Source organism: Xenopus tropicalis, chromosome 6 (assembly GCF_000004195.4).
Source record: "Xenopus tropicalis strain Nigerian chromosome 6, UCB_Xtro_10.0, whole genome shotgun sequence".
In the NCBI taxonomy this organism is placed as follows: Eukaryota; Metazoa; Chordata; class Amphibia; order Anura; family Pipidae; genus Xenopus; species Xenopus tropicalis.
This window is the reverse complement of record NC_030682.2, coordinates 42,229,273-42,245,143: the sequence shown is the minus strand read 5'-3', so window position 1 is coordinate 42,245,143 and position 15,871 is coordinate 42,229,273. Positions and strand designations below refer to the sequence as shown.

The window sequence follows — 15,871 nt, the reverse complement described above, 5'->3', positions numbered from 1 at the left end:
CAGAGGAGGTGTGTGTGTTGTGTAAATACTGTAATACATGACATTCCCACCTAACTGAATGTGTGTAATGCACGTTCATAAATAGATGGCTGAAACGGGTTTTGTGTTTATATATTGTTCTTACACTGGAGTCGCTGATCTTATGTTTTCGATATTATATCATCTGTATTTTTGTTTAGTAACTATGGGAATCGGTTCCGGGACCAGTAGGATCCAACTGTGAAACACCTGAACCTACAGTACAAATGATATAGAACTTTACTTAGTGTCATCCTTGTGTGCTTCAGAAGTTCCATGTACCATTCGTTCATTCATTTCTACTGTATAGCTGAATTTATTTGTTGACTTCAAACCCCCCACCAACATCCGAGGAAAGTTTGATCGATTTCGTAGTTCTATTATCAGATTTGCTAGTCCTACCAATTTTGAAATTCAATCTGATGAAAAATGCACACAGCTATAGAATACCAGAATACCTGTAATAAACATGAGTGGATGAACCAATGTGTCATAAACTTAAGAACAAAAATGTTTTAGTAGCTTTTTCCGGCGAGATTCTTACAGACATTACATTCTTGCTATAGGGGTGATATAAAGATGTTTTAATAGAGGGATACAGATAATACATTATCGATAAGTAGATAGATGATAGATAGATGATAGATAGATAGATAGATAGATAGATAGATAGATAGATAGATAGATAGATGATAGATAGATAGATAGATAGATAGATAGATAGATAGATAGATGAGATAATACTAATGCAAAAATAAACAATAAAAAAACAAATTAACTATATATAACTAAATCAAATCAAATGAGGCTGTAGAATATTCGAATCTCTTAAATTCAAGATAAAATTCGCCTATCCACTATCATCTATCTATCTATCTATCTATCTATCCCTATACGTCATCTTTTTAGAAAAGTAAACTGCGACTAACTTACAAAATATAAGTAGCTCACCCTTTTTCTTATACCATGAAAGCTCAAGGTGGAGCAATCACAAGTAAAAATGTAAAAAAAAAATGGAAAATGGTACTAAACAACACAAGTTTGTTTATTATGCTTTTATGCTTTATTATAGTCAAAGTTTTCAACAGGTAATGGATAACAATAGATTGGGGAAACAAATATATATATATATATATTTTTTTTTCACCCCCCCCAAGCATTGTAGTTAGTTAGGTAATTCTTTTTCATATAGGTATGTATATTTTTGGTTAGTGGGCATGTCTTTTTCCTAAAATCTGTTGTGTATGATTTCATTTGTAGCATTTATATATCAATGCAGAGCTAATATCCTTCATACACTTAAACTGTAAGCTCTACTGTGTCTCTTACCACATGGCATTTACCCCCTGTGTATTTATTCTTGTTTATTGTATTTATTATAACACTTGTCTTCCCTGTGTGTAATGTTGTATATTGTAAGATTGTACAGCGCTGCGTACCCTTGTGGCGCTTTATAAATGAAGTTATACATACATACATACATATATATATAAATATATAAATATATTTTTTTTTACCTGCTTTCTAAGTTATTTCTTTATTTATAGATGTGTATTTGTTTGTATGTATGTATGTATGTATAGGCTGACAAGACACACACAGGTATATAAATTCATAGTGAGCAGAGATGGAAGCTTGGTTCTATGACCCATAAACCCCATATGGATAAAACCCGATTTCGCCTGCCTTGTACTTGCCTGAGTGAGCAGTGAAGGAAACCTTGGACTTTACTCCGTAGTAAACCAGAATGAATGTCAAAGTTAATGTATTTACCACCAGGATGTCCTTGGCTCCATTGGCTTAAAGTTTAATCCTCACTGTTCTGGTGCTGTTTTGCAGTGTTATTCAAACACATTACACGGGATCAAGGGGGACTCCATTGTTTAAAAGAATATTATATTTTATTCTCTGGTTACTCTGACGCTTTTTATTAAAGAAAGCGACGAATCAGAAGAATAGAGACAAATATTGAGGGAAGAATGGAATTTCTATTACAGAGAAAACACTGAATGCTGCTTAAAGAACAATCTCTTTAATACCTTTGTTTTATCCTTGAAGACATCTAGCGGAATATTCAGGCAACTGCACCCGGAATGATCCCCCCCTCCACCCCCTCTCCATCCCAGCACTTGTGCTGTATATACTTTAATGTGTAGTATAGAGGTGGATCTGTACAGTTGCACAGGTAATATATAAACTCCCCATTTATAGACTAGCATTTCTAAGTATATTGTAATGCTTGCACTGAAGAAGGTCCTGGCAATTGGAGGCGAAACGTTAGGAATCTGGAAAACACCAGTCTGTAAATAAAACTCAGCCTTTAAATTTTATAAACTAGTGTGCTTAGTCTGTCTATACATAATATTTCCCATATGCATCTCCCATGAGCGGATCAGATCATTCCCACAATCCTTACCTTTCTCAGGCTTAGGAAACGTGTTGTCCAGTGTCCTAGGTTGGTATATCCCTATCCAGGTGCATAAGGGAACCGAATGCACAGTCACAGGCTGGTAGATTCCTGCTGCACTAGCCAAGTGGGCTGATAGCAAGACCCTGTTCCCCAATTTGAAGGTCAAGTACAGAGTCTTATCTCCCTGACTGGGACGGGGCAGGCCCCTGATTTCTAGGTAGGCCACCTGCTAACCTCCACCCTTCCTCTTATAATGGATTTACAAGGATATGTTCAAACACTACTCGCAGCTACAAAGTGGGTAGAATAATAGGTGCTCGTCCCAGCTCCAAGTTATAGGATTCAGTCTCACATAATGACCAGAGAAGCTCTTATTTAACAATCCTTTATTGGCATGAACCCACTTCCTGCCAGTCACAGAGCCCTAAAGGAAAACAGGATTTAGCTGTGGCAGAAACTTGCTTTACCTCTCCCTTTGGGTATACAGAAGGAATAAATTAGGGCTCACCCAAAGCATCAGACTCCCAGATACCAGTATCAAGCAGACTAATAATTGAAAGGGTGAATTCCACATAGACCAGGTACTCAAGCCTCCAATTACACACAAAGATGTTTGCTAGTTCTTGGGTAGAACGCAGGCTTCCTATGAATAATCAAGGTGGGGAATTGTTTTATATTCTCTCCCAAACCAGAGCCCCATTGACTAAAGGCAAGAGAGTTACATTTGAACAAACAATTATAGAGAAAACATCTCTTGATTCAGGAAGAATAGCAGAGTCCCATGGGTTAATGGTAAATTGTTTGCTTTATTGTTAAAAGTATCATTGCCCACACTGTGAGGCTTATTTGTCAACACTGGGCAAATTTTACCCATAGCAACCAATAAGTGATTAGCTTTTGTTAGCCAGCTAGGTAGTGAACCAATGAAATAAAAAAAAAATGTTAGATTGCCCTAGGTTACTGTCTAGGTGCCAAATTGCCCAGTATTGTTAAATGATTCTAACATGTTTGGGTATAAATAACCCATTGTCTGAAATTGTGTGAAAGGATGTATAAATAGTCAGTCCACCTACCTATCCCCACAAACGCACACATACACAGACTTTAATGAAGTAAGTGAAATTATGACTTTGGTGACAAAGCAAATTCTTGGAGACAGGTAAAATGAAATAAATGTGGAGTTATTGGATGGAGAATTGCACTTTAAAAAGTTGCCGTATCTCTTTCCACACTGACCTAAATAACTATATATTTTGATAATTTCCTGTTAAGAAAAGGTCTTCAGAGAAGTATGACTTATTATGGAATGCACAATAGCTATTATATGCTCTGCATTAGCATCTGCGGGAAAGGTACCTCCCCTAGTTAATCTGTACTACTGTGGGTACCTATTTATCCATTGCACTGGCATTTGTGTCTTTATTAAAAAGATTAAGCCCATAACTGATCATTTTTAATGACAGGTAGAAAATAATATCCCTACTAAGAGAATACGCAGTCCTTATATACTTATGGGTACAGTCACCAACATTTTACCTTATTTCTAGGACATTTTTGTTGGTGAAGTCTATGTATGTAGGCACATACAGGCTATAAGCACTGCTTTTTAATATTTCGTTATATACCTTGAGACACTGAATATTTAATATGGGGTGATGCAGTTCTCTGCACAGATTCGTTATAATTATTTTGGGGCAACACAAAATTGTTGAACCCAGATGCCAGAAGGGGCTTAATGGCCTGTATTAACGCAAAACATGGCCTGCCATACTAAGTAATGGGACCATGTATGGGCCTCTAAGACACACGCTCTTTACCCAAGTTTCGCCCACTAATGCATATCACCCAATAATGTGTATATTACACATGGGATACAATATAAGCAATTAATTCCTGGCAGTGTGTGAAATCCACATTATACATATATACAACATACACTACAAAATAGCATTTATATAGAATATAGCTTCCCATTGGTGGAAATAATTGTAGATGTCCTAAAACCTTGCACGAAATTGAATACATGTAGTTATATTTGAACACTTGGCTGAGGCTGCAGTGGTGGGATTAGTCCAGGTCTCGGAGTATTGACCGAGAAACCCTTGGGACAGTGCCTGGCACTTGAATAATCTCCTCCCTTACAGGAACACTGTACATTCTTTTATAATCTGAAAAAAGACACTGACCATTTCAGTTTCTACAACCTGTGTATCGCGCTACATGCGAATCACATGATTTATGAAGTCATATGAAGACTGAGATATTCGTGATGTAATGTAGACTCTTCCTTAAGCTAAAAACCTTAGCACTTATATCTGTGGGAGGCTGCCCTTGGTTTATAATTATAATTAATTTTTATACAGCAGCAGCCTCCGGAGATTTGTGTATAATAAACGTATGTCTTCATTTTCATATCTATTAGTTGCAGATATTGAAAAAAAATCAGCTTTATCCGTAGTGTGGGCGATTCCAATTGCCATTCGTTTAGCCATAAGCTACACAGCGTTGGGTATGCAGATAAATATTTACAAACATATATACTTAAGTGTTAGGAATTGGTCACTTTAACATAAAGATTTTTAATGATAAATAGATTCTCAGTGGACTGGGGGCTCAGAGAAAAAAAGTATGTTTTGTATGTTTATTTAAAACGTGTCAGTGTATGGCATATTACATTTATAATCAATAAGAATACTACACCAGCTCATGTTTCGTCTATACAAAAGTTATATATTTAGGGACTGGAGATTTCATAACAGTGCAATTCCCAACACAGGAAGACGCAGCGACAGTGCAAACCAGGATTCTCAAGGAATAATTGTAGCCTTAGGATAGCACTGTGCAGCATAGAGAGATAGAACAGAACAGAGTGGGGCTGATTAGTCTGTAGAAACATAGACACAAGCTGTTGGGAGGTAATCCTGTTTTTGCAGTGTATTTCCAACAATATTATTAGTACAACCTTCTCAGCACTCTCCATATTGACATTCCATTCTGCAAAGACTGTGTTTATCTACATGTTGTGAATACAAACCTCTATTTAGTTGCCAGTGTTTATTATACTGGGCTGTGTGTGGTGCTGGTATTTATAGCACACCTATATTCCAGGGTAAGTACTGGAGCTGTGCTATATATATATATATATGTATATTTCACCCTTCCCTAAACTAATTGTTCAGCGTTAACTCTCTTGTAGTCTGTATTGGGTTTCATCTATTACACGGACCCTGACCCTTCCAAGCTTCTGATATCTTGAAGCAAATGCTGCCCTGCCACTAACCCACCTAGTTTGCATGGCTCTCAGGGGAAGGCATTGCCTAGTTTAGCTCTCTAGAAAGTATTACAGCCAGGTAGCCTGTACATCTGATTGACAATAATTCATATTATTATAGAAAGGCTGAGGCATCCGTGCCAAGGACTGACATCTGGGATCCAGTCATTAGAAGATCAGGTAGCAGGCTTGCCTGGGAGCCTGGAGCTGGGTTTAGCTACCAGCAGGATTGGTTCCTGCCATTGTAACAGATCTGCTGTGCATGCACTCAGCCTGAGGTTAAACTCCATTACATTGCAGGATTATATGTTCCCTGGAATATCGATCGGAAACAGAGCAGAATGTGGAGCCAAGTTGTATATTTGGTGTCACCCAGCCTTTATAATTATTCACCCCCCCCCCCCCCCATCAGTAGAGGAAGGGTATTTAACTGCTCAATCACTAACGCATAATTCTGCACATCCTTTTAATTCTGCATGTTCTATATGATTCTTGTTTTAAAAAAAAATATATGTTTATTTACAATACAAGATAAATGCACACATGCATGAACACTGGAGCTTTTTATTATTATGAGCAGCTTGTGTGCTCCCTATTAAGAGTCTTGCATTGATTCCAATTTATAATGATCTGATAAACCGTGATCTAGCCTGAAAGTAAAAGCCCAGTGCTATGCAAAATGCAAAATTGAGACTTTAAACTGGTGCCATCACACATACACTCACACACACTTACACACACACACACACACACTCACACACACTTACCTTATACACATATACACACACACTTACCTTATACACACACTCACACACACTTACCTTATACACAAACTCACACACAAGTGTATATATATATATATATATATATATATATATATAATATTTTTTTCTTCTTGTACAATTACTCATTAAAATAACAGATATGTATTGTCACTATAAGAAAAGTCCAGAAACCGCGATTTATGTTCAATTATCGCATCTTTAATGTCTCCATAATAGCTCTCTCTGTCTTCCTTTCTGTTTGTGCATATTCACTTATTGAAATCAGTATCTTTAGCGCAAATTTTCAAGTATTTTAAGGATTTCAGTTAGATAATATATTTATAAAAAAAAAAATTGGGAGGGGTTTTGTAGTTATTTTATGCATATCCTACATTTAGACCATCTTAGGTCTATTATATGGAAAATGTACTGTAGATCATGTGTTAGAGTTTAGAATTTTCAGTGCAGCTTCAGAAATCTGCGAATGATATACACGATAAACAAAACTACGGATAATTTGGAGCAGGATTTGCACCTAATCGTACTGATTTGCGTCAAAAAATGTAAATAATTGCAGTAAATTCAAAAGCATTTTTGCCTGGGCTAAAATATGTGCCTTTTGTATAGAACTAGTTGTATGGGACTAGTTGGCAGTTGTAACTAGCTGTATTGGTAGATGTATCTATTATGATGATGACAGTGACCCTGAAGACAGTAAGGTTGGGTTTTCAGTCCTCCACAAACTTTTGTTTGTAACAAGTCCAGCCAGTGTGGTCAGAGGCCAGACATAGGCAGGAAAAACTTCCTTACAATCAGCCCCAAATTGCAGTGTTGGGAAAGCCTTTGAAGAAAGCTGTTTTCTAACACCAGGGCAGGGGGAAATGATGTCTGTTAAACTTGAACTTCCAGAGAGCCAGGTTGTTACACAGTCCCTTTAACAGCTAAGTTATAAAGCCTTGAAAGGGGCCTGAGACAGATAAATGGCACGACATTGCAAAGGACTAGAGTAACTGAATGGAGGACTAAACTACATGAATGAATGAGTAGTGGGGAGAGAGAGAGGCTGAAGGTGAGTGAATAAGATGAAATATCATGGGACAGGAAGGGAAAAATACAGTGAGTTAAATAAGTGATCTCAGTAGGGAACAGAAACAAAATTATGGAGTGGGTAAATGAATAAGTAAACACATTTGAGGGAAGCAGAAAAAAATGTACAGTTGTTGGCTGAATGAATGAACGAACCGACCAGATTTTCATTTGGTCGGTGAACTAAAGGACTCTGTAGTGAGCTACAGGAGAGATGTCGTGGGCCAGTGATAGCCAGTGAATGAACTCAGATAATAAAATACAGGTAGAGTGTGCACTTGTGAATGTACTGAATGGTAGGGCCTCAGAGGGCAGAGGGGACGTGATGGAATGAAGAAAATACATTAATCGATGAGGCCAAAGAGGAGAGAGAAATATAAATGGTGTGTGAATTACATTAGGAGAGAAAGAGTGTGTGAGAGAGAGGGAGAGAGAGAAAGAGAGAGAGAGAGAGAGAGAGAGAGAGAGAGAGAGAGAGAGAGAGAGAGAGAGAGAGAGAGAGAGAGAGAGAGATGAAACGTGTGAGTGGATGAATGAACTGAACTTATGAGGTGCAGAGACGATGGAGAAGAATTGAAGTGTAGGCAAGGGAACAAATGAGAGGAATGGATGCCAGAGGGGGCGGTGAGGTACAGAACAGAGAAATATAAAGTAGAGGTGTCCTTGCTTGTGTATGAATATATTTGTCTGTGTCTGAGTCTGTGTTTTAGTTTGTGTGTGTGTCAAATTGATACCAATAGAAAAGTTATATAAATGGGTGCTTAATCCGTACTGGTTGGGTTTGCTGGCACTTGGTCTTCTAACTGAGTTACAGTGTATTGTGTGTATTCTTTATCATGCACAATTTGGATCCACATGCATTATAGTGTTACATTGAAGGAAAACTAAAAGAAGAAAAGAGTAAAGCAACAAAACAGTAAATCCCTTACTTACAGTTCCCTCCTCCCTTGTTTTCAGTTCTGACAGGTCCAAAAGAGGCTCCAGAACCGGACCTGGAGCAGAAGCAATGTGTGTGTTTGTGTGCTGCTAGTCCTCAGGGAAAGACATATCTGCTAGCTGGGATCTTTAGTCTGGAACTGTGGGGAAGTGTCACACTGTTTAATTACCCTGTGTGCAGACACCATTTGTACAAAGAAACAGCATTTTCCCTTCATTAATGATATTCTTTTATGTAAGCAGTAACATGAAGCATGCGGATTATGGAAATGTTTGTTGATAGAAGGATATAGTAAACTTGCCCATATAACATGCTATGACGTACCTATGGGTTTTCATTAATTAGCCCCTTAGAAAAATAGGATTTGCTAGAGCTGGTTCTGTAACATTTAAGATAGCTACAAAAGTATGGCATGTACGCTTAATAACAATAAATTCTGCAAGGGGCCTGGAAAAAAACCCAGGAATAACATTTCTTTGGATTTTTTTATGGTGCAGTGGTATTATTTTAAAATACATTTAACTGCCTTATTAAATGTATATGTTATACTTTGCGTTATTTTTAAAACAGGTATAAAATCATTTTTTGCAGGAGAGAAACGCTTTTATTTTGTGTACCTCTAACTTCAAGTGAAAAAAATAAAGCCTATTTTTTCATATGTATATTCTTTAACGATGCACCCCCCCCCACACACACACACATTCAATAAGTGTGTGTATATATGTGTTTGTGTGTGCATGTTTGTCTGTTTGCTTATGGGTTGTGTTTTGTGTGTTTTATTGAGCAGAACCTTCATTGTAAACAACATACTTAGTACCAATGCAGTCTACTTACACACTGTATTATGTAGGAGCATTTTAAAAATGTATTCTAAGGAAAACATATACTGGGAGGGGAATTGAAGAACCAACCACTATAACGTAAATAGTGGTTTATAAAAAAAAATTGATGTGAATATTTACATTCGTTTTAATAGCTTCAGAGTAGAGTTTGAGGAGCCCATGAGGAGCGAAAATAGATGGGAATTGTCAGGCAAGGGACTGCACTTAGATGCTTGCAGATAAATGATGTGTAATTCCTGCCAATCGCCTCTCACCCATTCACTTGTCTTGCCTATTGTGCAGACTGTTTGCCCTTGCTAAAGGCAATCTGCCATGCACTCGCACATTAAATAAATGTATTTATCAAACTATATCATAATCCGTATTTAGAAAAGTATTTAGAAAAAGTATTTAGAAAAAGTATTTAGAAAAAGTATTTCCAGTTCAGCAAGAAACATTATGACATCAAAGATAGCAAAGAGAATTATCCAAATAGAGCAATTAGATTGGTGTGCTGTGCACTTTACCACCAATTTATCACAAAGCAACAATATCGGTAAAAATTTCAATATGAGTACAGTTATGGCCATAAATGAAACAGCAATTAAAAGATTAAATACATAAATATGAATAAAAAATAAATACTTTAAAACACAATAATGCAATATGAATTATTCCTGCCATGTGGGCTATTGAATGTACATATGCGACAGAGACTATAACGTTATAACTTTTAGTAGGTTATCAGTTTTAGAAATGTAAAAACCTCAGTCACCCATAGTTCTGAGGGTTATTTGGTGAATATCTTTAAACTGAGACATATAAGCTCGTACATTGTTTAGTCAGTAAGTAAGTCTGTGTGTGTGTATATATGTTTGTATAATATAAATATATATATATATATACGAGTGTGGTGCATATATAAATATTTATAAATATATATATATATATATACACACACACATATCTAAATTACGTTATATTTTACATTACACGGGCAGCTGGGTGATAAAGAAGCTGGGATGAAGCATAAAAACATGCACCCGATGGCCGATTATACACAGTTCTCGCAGGCAGGGCTGAAGTGCTTAATTGGCAGCCCCCAGCTTGGCTAGACTGCAGCTTTCAACTTGAACTTGGCCTTCACTCTGCCCACTGCTCAGTGCTGGGGCTGTACTGATAGAGTGCGCCTGCAAAGCTTTCTATCCTTGCACCAAAACACTCTTTCTATACTTTCTTTCTCTTTCTTTCACCCCCTTCTCTTAAAAAATCTACAGGCGAGCAGGGCAAATCGTGTGTTTCAAGAAGATAAATACTAAAATGAGGGAGTATAAACGGCTGACCCAAAAGTTATACTTATTATATGAAACTTCATGGCTGATCCTAAAAATAATTGAAACCGGAGCACCTTGTAGAGCTACACTAGAATCCCCATAGCGAATAGACTGATTGATATTTAGTTTATTTTGTGAATCTGCCTTGACACGTTATTGCGATGAGTTCAGACACAATAGGCTTTGCTGCTTGCTGGTTGCAGTCGGGCTAAAACTTCCAGCAATAATTATTACTAGAACATACCTATTGTTTTTTACGATTTACCACAAACGTAATGTTTGGTTTTGCTTTTAAACAACATGATTCTTGGAAACGTTTTTATTTACAAGGGTATTACAATTCTCACAAAATATAATTATATCTAATCACTGACAGTCTAAAAGGAGAGAAATGGAAACTAACAATAGTCTTCTATTGCACAGCAACCTTTCAGCAGTGTGTTTTTCTACATGTTGTGTGTGTGCTTCAGTCCCAGTGTGTATTTGCGTGTATATGCCACTGCCTTTGTGTGTCTTTGTATCTGTATCCATGGCTTTGTCTCAGTACGTGCATATCTTTGCATTTGCCTATATCTGTACTTTGTGGGGACTTCCCAGCTGTATTTATGGGGAGAAGGATGATGCATGGAATCACTGTAGCGTCCAAAAGGTTGATCATGTTTGTTTGTAGCTAATATAATATAAATGACTATATCATTTCACTGTGTAAGTATCCCAGATCCCCTCCCCCACTCCTTCTTCTCTCCATATATTGTTCATTTCTCTTTCAGCCAAGCAGCCTTCTATCTGGGCAGCCTTTTCTATTAAAAACCTAATTGCCTTTGTGTGAGTGACTGAAGCTATTTGGGATGGTGACATTCTGCCGGATCTCACAAATGAGAAATAGAATTTTTAGAAAGCCAGCGATGCCCCACAGCGATGATCGCCTTATTGGCAGGGATTGCAGGGAGCACAATAACTGTAGGAATAAAAGCCATGATATCTGTAGTGGGAAGCCACTGATAGTGTTTGGTACCCCCATGCCCAGCTGCCTGCTCTGGGTACAGGGACCCCCCATACCCATTGGCAGTTCTGGGTGCAGGACCCCCCCATACCCATTGCCAGTTCTGGGTGCAGGACCCCCCCATAGACATTTGCAGTTCTGGGTGCAGGACCCCCCCATACCCATTGGCAGTTCTGGGTACAGGGACCCTCCCCATAGACATTGGCAGTTCTGGGTACAGGGACCCCCCCCCCATAGACATTGGCAGTTCTGGGTACAGGGACCCCCCCATACCCATTGGCAGTTCTGGGTGCAGGACCCCCCCATAGACATTGGCAGTTCTGGGTACAGGGACCCCCCCATAGACATTGGGGAAGAAGAAGGAAGGGGGAAATGAATGATCCGCAATGTGCTGTGCGTCCTGCTTTGCATATCACGTGGGGGCGCGCAGCCAATGGGAGGCGCTAGTGTGAGTGGCTGGCAGCCCCGGTGAGGCTGGGAGGATTACATTCCCCTCTCCCAGTCTGGGGCTTTTAAAAAAGAGCCGCTGGTCTCAATGCCGGACGGGCTATGACAGCTTCAGTGCTCCTCCATCCGCGCTGGGCCGAGCCGGTGATGTTTCTTTACGACAACAGCCTGGAGGAGATGAACAAGAATATGGATGGGTTCCCAGTGAGCAGCTTCGCAGCCAACCAGTGCAGGAACCTCATAGGGCACCACGCACCCCTGGCCCCCAGCAGCGCCTACCCCCCCAGCGAGGTGCCCGTGTCTGCCATAGCCGAGCCTGCCAAGCAGTGCAACCCCTGCTCCGCCGTGCAGAGCACCCCCAATGCCAGCCTGCCCTATGGCTACTTCGGGAGCGGATACTATCCCTGCAGGATGAGCCACCATAACACCATCAAGTCGTGCTCGCAGCCCTCTTCCTTTGCAGAGAAGTACATGGACACCTCCGGCTCCGCGGGGGAGGATTTCCCCTCCAGGCCCAAGGAATTCGCCTTTTACCAAAGTTACCCCCCTGGACCTTACCAGCCTGTGCCAAGCTACCTGGATATGCCCGTCGTTTCCACCATTGGGACTGCAGGGGAACCCAGGCATGAGCCTTTGCTGCCTATGGATGGCTACCAAGCATGGCCCATCACTAATGGCTGGAATGGGCAGGTCTATTGTGCCAAGGATCAGGCCCAGCCAACCCACCTCTGGAAATCGTCCCTGCCGGGTAAAGCACCTGCTTCTGTCCCTATACACCCTACTGTCTGTGCCATGAACCCCATGCTAGCCCCGACTCCTCACTGCTACACACATATCGATTTATCAGCTGCATACAGACACACACAGACACACACACACAGACACACAGACACAAATAGGCACTGAGATAGATAGATATAGTGTGTGCGTATATATAAATATATGGATGTATATATGTGTGTGCATAGACTGACACACAAATCTAAATGTCTATGTGCTGTATATATCAGCCTCCATGGGAAATATGGCCCCGACTATATATAGTAAGGTGGCACGGCACTAGATGGGCTGCTATTGCATTTTCATTTCTGCTCGAACTCTTTCCAGGCACAAACTCCTATCCTCAGAGCTTCATGTAACGGACTGGGCGAGTCAGCTTGCCTGTCCAGTTGGGGTTTAGGAAATTCTCTTTTCTTTTAGTAGCATTTGTATTATTAGTAGTAGTGTTAGTATTGTGAATTGATAATATCCCTAGTGTTGGTGTCTGGGAATCTCGGATTGCGGCTGAAGTTGGAGTTTGTATTTAGACCCTACTAAATATACCGAGTTTGAGCCCTGGGGGCAGTAGAATGGCCACTGATTGTCCTTGTCCTTTGCAGATGTCGTGCATCAGTCAGACAGCAGCTCGTACAGAAGGGGCAGGAAGAAGCGGGTCCCTTACACCAAGGTGCAGCTAAAGGAGCTGGAGAGGGAATATGCTACCAATAAATTCATCACTAAGGATAAGAGGAGACGGATATCTGCCACCACCAACCTCTCAGAAAGGCAGGTCACTATCTGGTTCCAGAACAGGAGGGTGAAGGAGAAGAAGGTCATCAATAAACTGAAAAGTACGAGTTAATACTCAGGGTGCAGAGTATTCCGACCCTTGGAACTGAACCTTCCTTCCCGAGCCCATACAGGCCGAACCCCAAGCCCCTTCACATGGTACAAAAACGATGATTTGAGGGTACAGGTAAAATATATTTGCTATGTAATATTTGGGGAAGGCCAAGACTCGCAGTGTGATGGAAGCTAACAAAAAAATATTGAAGCGCTTAATAATCGGAATTTATGTAAATCCCCCCAAAAACAGACAGTCGCAAATAGAATTTCGACGCAATACAAAATGAATAGTGATTTTTAACTTTAAAGACTTTTGCATGTAATCAAGCAGCGATTAAATCGAGAGTGTCAGTCTAATAATTGCGCGTTGATCCAGAGTGCATGCTGAGTAACTGCTCAGGTAAATTATACATATAACTATCTACATTCTACATACATTTTGATATAATGTGAGTGTATTGATTGTTCATGTTGTCGTTGTATTTTTTCCGAAGCTTTGTACAGCTTTTTTCGCGTTTTAATTTTTTTTTTATATATGTTTGGACTGATGGACCTTTTAGATATTATGAAGCGATACGAAACGTAGAAAATATTATTACTTGCTATTTCATTGTCATCCGAAGGCAGACTGGGAAATTGATTGAAAAGGACTAAATATAATGGAATATGAATAATCTGTAAATATTTAAAAAGAATCACCAGTTATTAAAGGGAAAAAACACCTGCATCTGAGCAAATACTTTGATGAAAAACCGTTATGTCCGAGTTAAGCCCAAATTAATTCTACACGAAGCAATATGTATTTAAGGTTGGGGATATGCTGATATTATTAAAATTTGCAGTAATCTTGTTCATTTTTATTCGGTTGAATTCGAAAAACAGCCAGTGGTGTCTAGCATTTTTAATCAAAATAGATATTTGAACAAATCATTATTTTCCTGGCTTATTCACTCAAAAATGGTATCTTGTAAATAATAAATTAGAGCACCGTGAACGTGTTTTTGTGCACAATTAATTCCTATTTTTACTAAATGTAGACTGATGTATTGCTTAAAGCCGTGTTACAAAATGTGAAAGGTAATAGCTGTATATGTGAGGTGCGATGTATGCTAAACCGCCAAAAGTTTCATAAGGTACATTATACATAATAACTACGTTTACGTGTGTTTAGTTAGCAGCTAATAAGCATTTGCAGCAATGTAAGCAAAATGTGTCAGTACTACTAATCCCTGCATGAACTCCGCAGAAAAAAACGCCCACATGTGCGATTAGAGGTGGAAATTGGAAAACCCTATCATTAATTCTTTATTGTTAGATCAAGCCTGCCTTTCCAGGAAAGCTGTGGCGATTGTTGAAAGGACTGGATTGGAAGGCCTTAAACCTTGACCTTGACGCAAAGACACAATTTTTGACCTTGACACTGTCAACTCAAGTATAGGGCATCATTTCTATTAATGGAGCAATATCGCCACCTGGTGCTCAAAATGGTTTCTGCAGCCCTGCAAGTACACAGTGCTCTTTGGCTGTTGCTTTTGTGTAAACCTGTAACATATTCCTTTTCATCGCCACAGTTATTGCAAAATTATGGATTTTGTCATTTGTTTGTAAATATCATTATTGCAGGACTGGTAAAATTATATGTTTAAACCACTCAGTTCTGATATCACGTGTGGCTTATTTAAATTTACAGTCAAATATTAGCTTTCCCTATCCCAATCTGTTTTAGTAATGTCTATTAAAGACAGTGTTGTCGAGTTGTTTTTTTTTCTCTTCCTATGTTTTATATGTAACTAGTCTTATTGAAAAATAGCATAGCATTTATTTGAATTTATTCGACGTGTGTATGTATGTGCGTGTGTAATTATATATATATATACATATATAGATACCATATATATGTATATACTACACACACGCACACTTCCAGTGGAACGTAATGTATTGACCCAGGTACAAGACTGCACGGAATTTAATTTAGAAAGCGTGCTATTTAAAACTGTATTTGACGTTTAGGTCCCCACAACTTCACGTTATCATATTCCCGGTGTAGCTGGGTTTTTGTATGTATGTATATATCTATATCTATCTATCTATCTATCTATCTATCTATATATACATACACACATATGTGTGTGTGTGTGTGTGTGGGTTTGCCTACCTATTTGTATACATTTA

General features: G+C 39.0%; 1 protein-coding gene across 1 annotated transcript; it reads left to right on the top strand.

The window, feature by feature from the left end:
* Positions 1-12,123: 12,123 nt before the first annotated feature.
* On the top strand, positions 12,124-15,350 carry hoxa13 (homeobox A13). Its single transcript, XM_002933385.5, has 2 exons — positions 12,124-12,839; positions 13,471-15,350. The coding sequence occupies exons 1-2, from the start codon at positions 12,194-12,196 to the stop codon at positions 13,710-13,712; spliced, it is 888 nt and encodes a 295-aa protein (XP_002933431.1). The 5' UTR covers positions 12,124-12,193; the 3' UTR covers positions 13,713-15,350.
* Positions 15,351-15,871: the final 521 nt, after the last annotated feature.

Coding starts and splice junctions, on each gene's coding strand:
- hoxa13 (XM_002933385.5), top strand. CDS start 12,194: ATGACAGCTTCAGTGCTCCTCCATCCGCGCTGGGCCGAGCCGGTGATG. Junction 12,840..13,470: donor CTGGAAATCGTCCCTGCCGG/GTAAAGCACCTG, acceptor TGTCCTTTGCAG/ATGTCGTGCATCAGTCAGAC.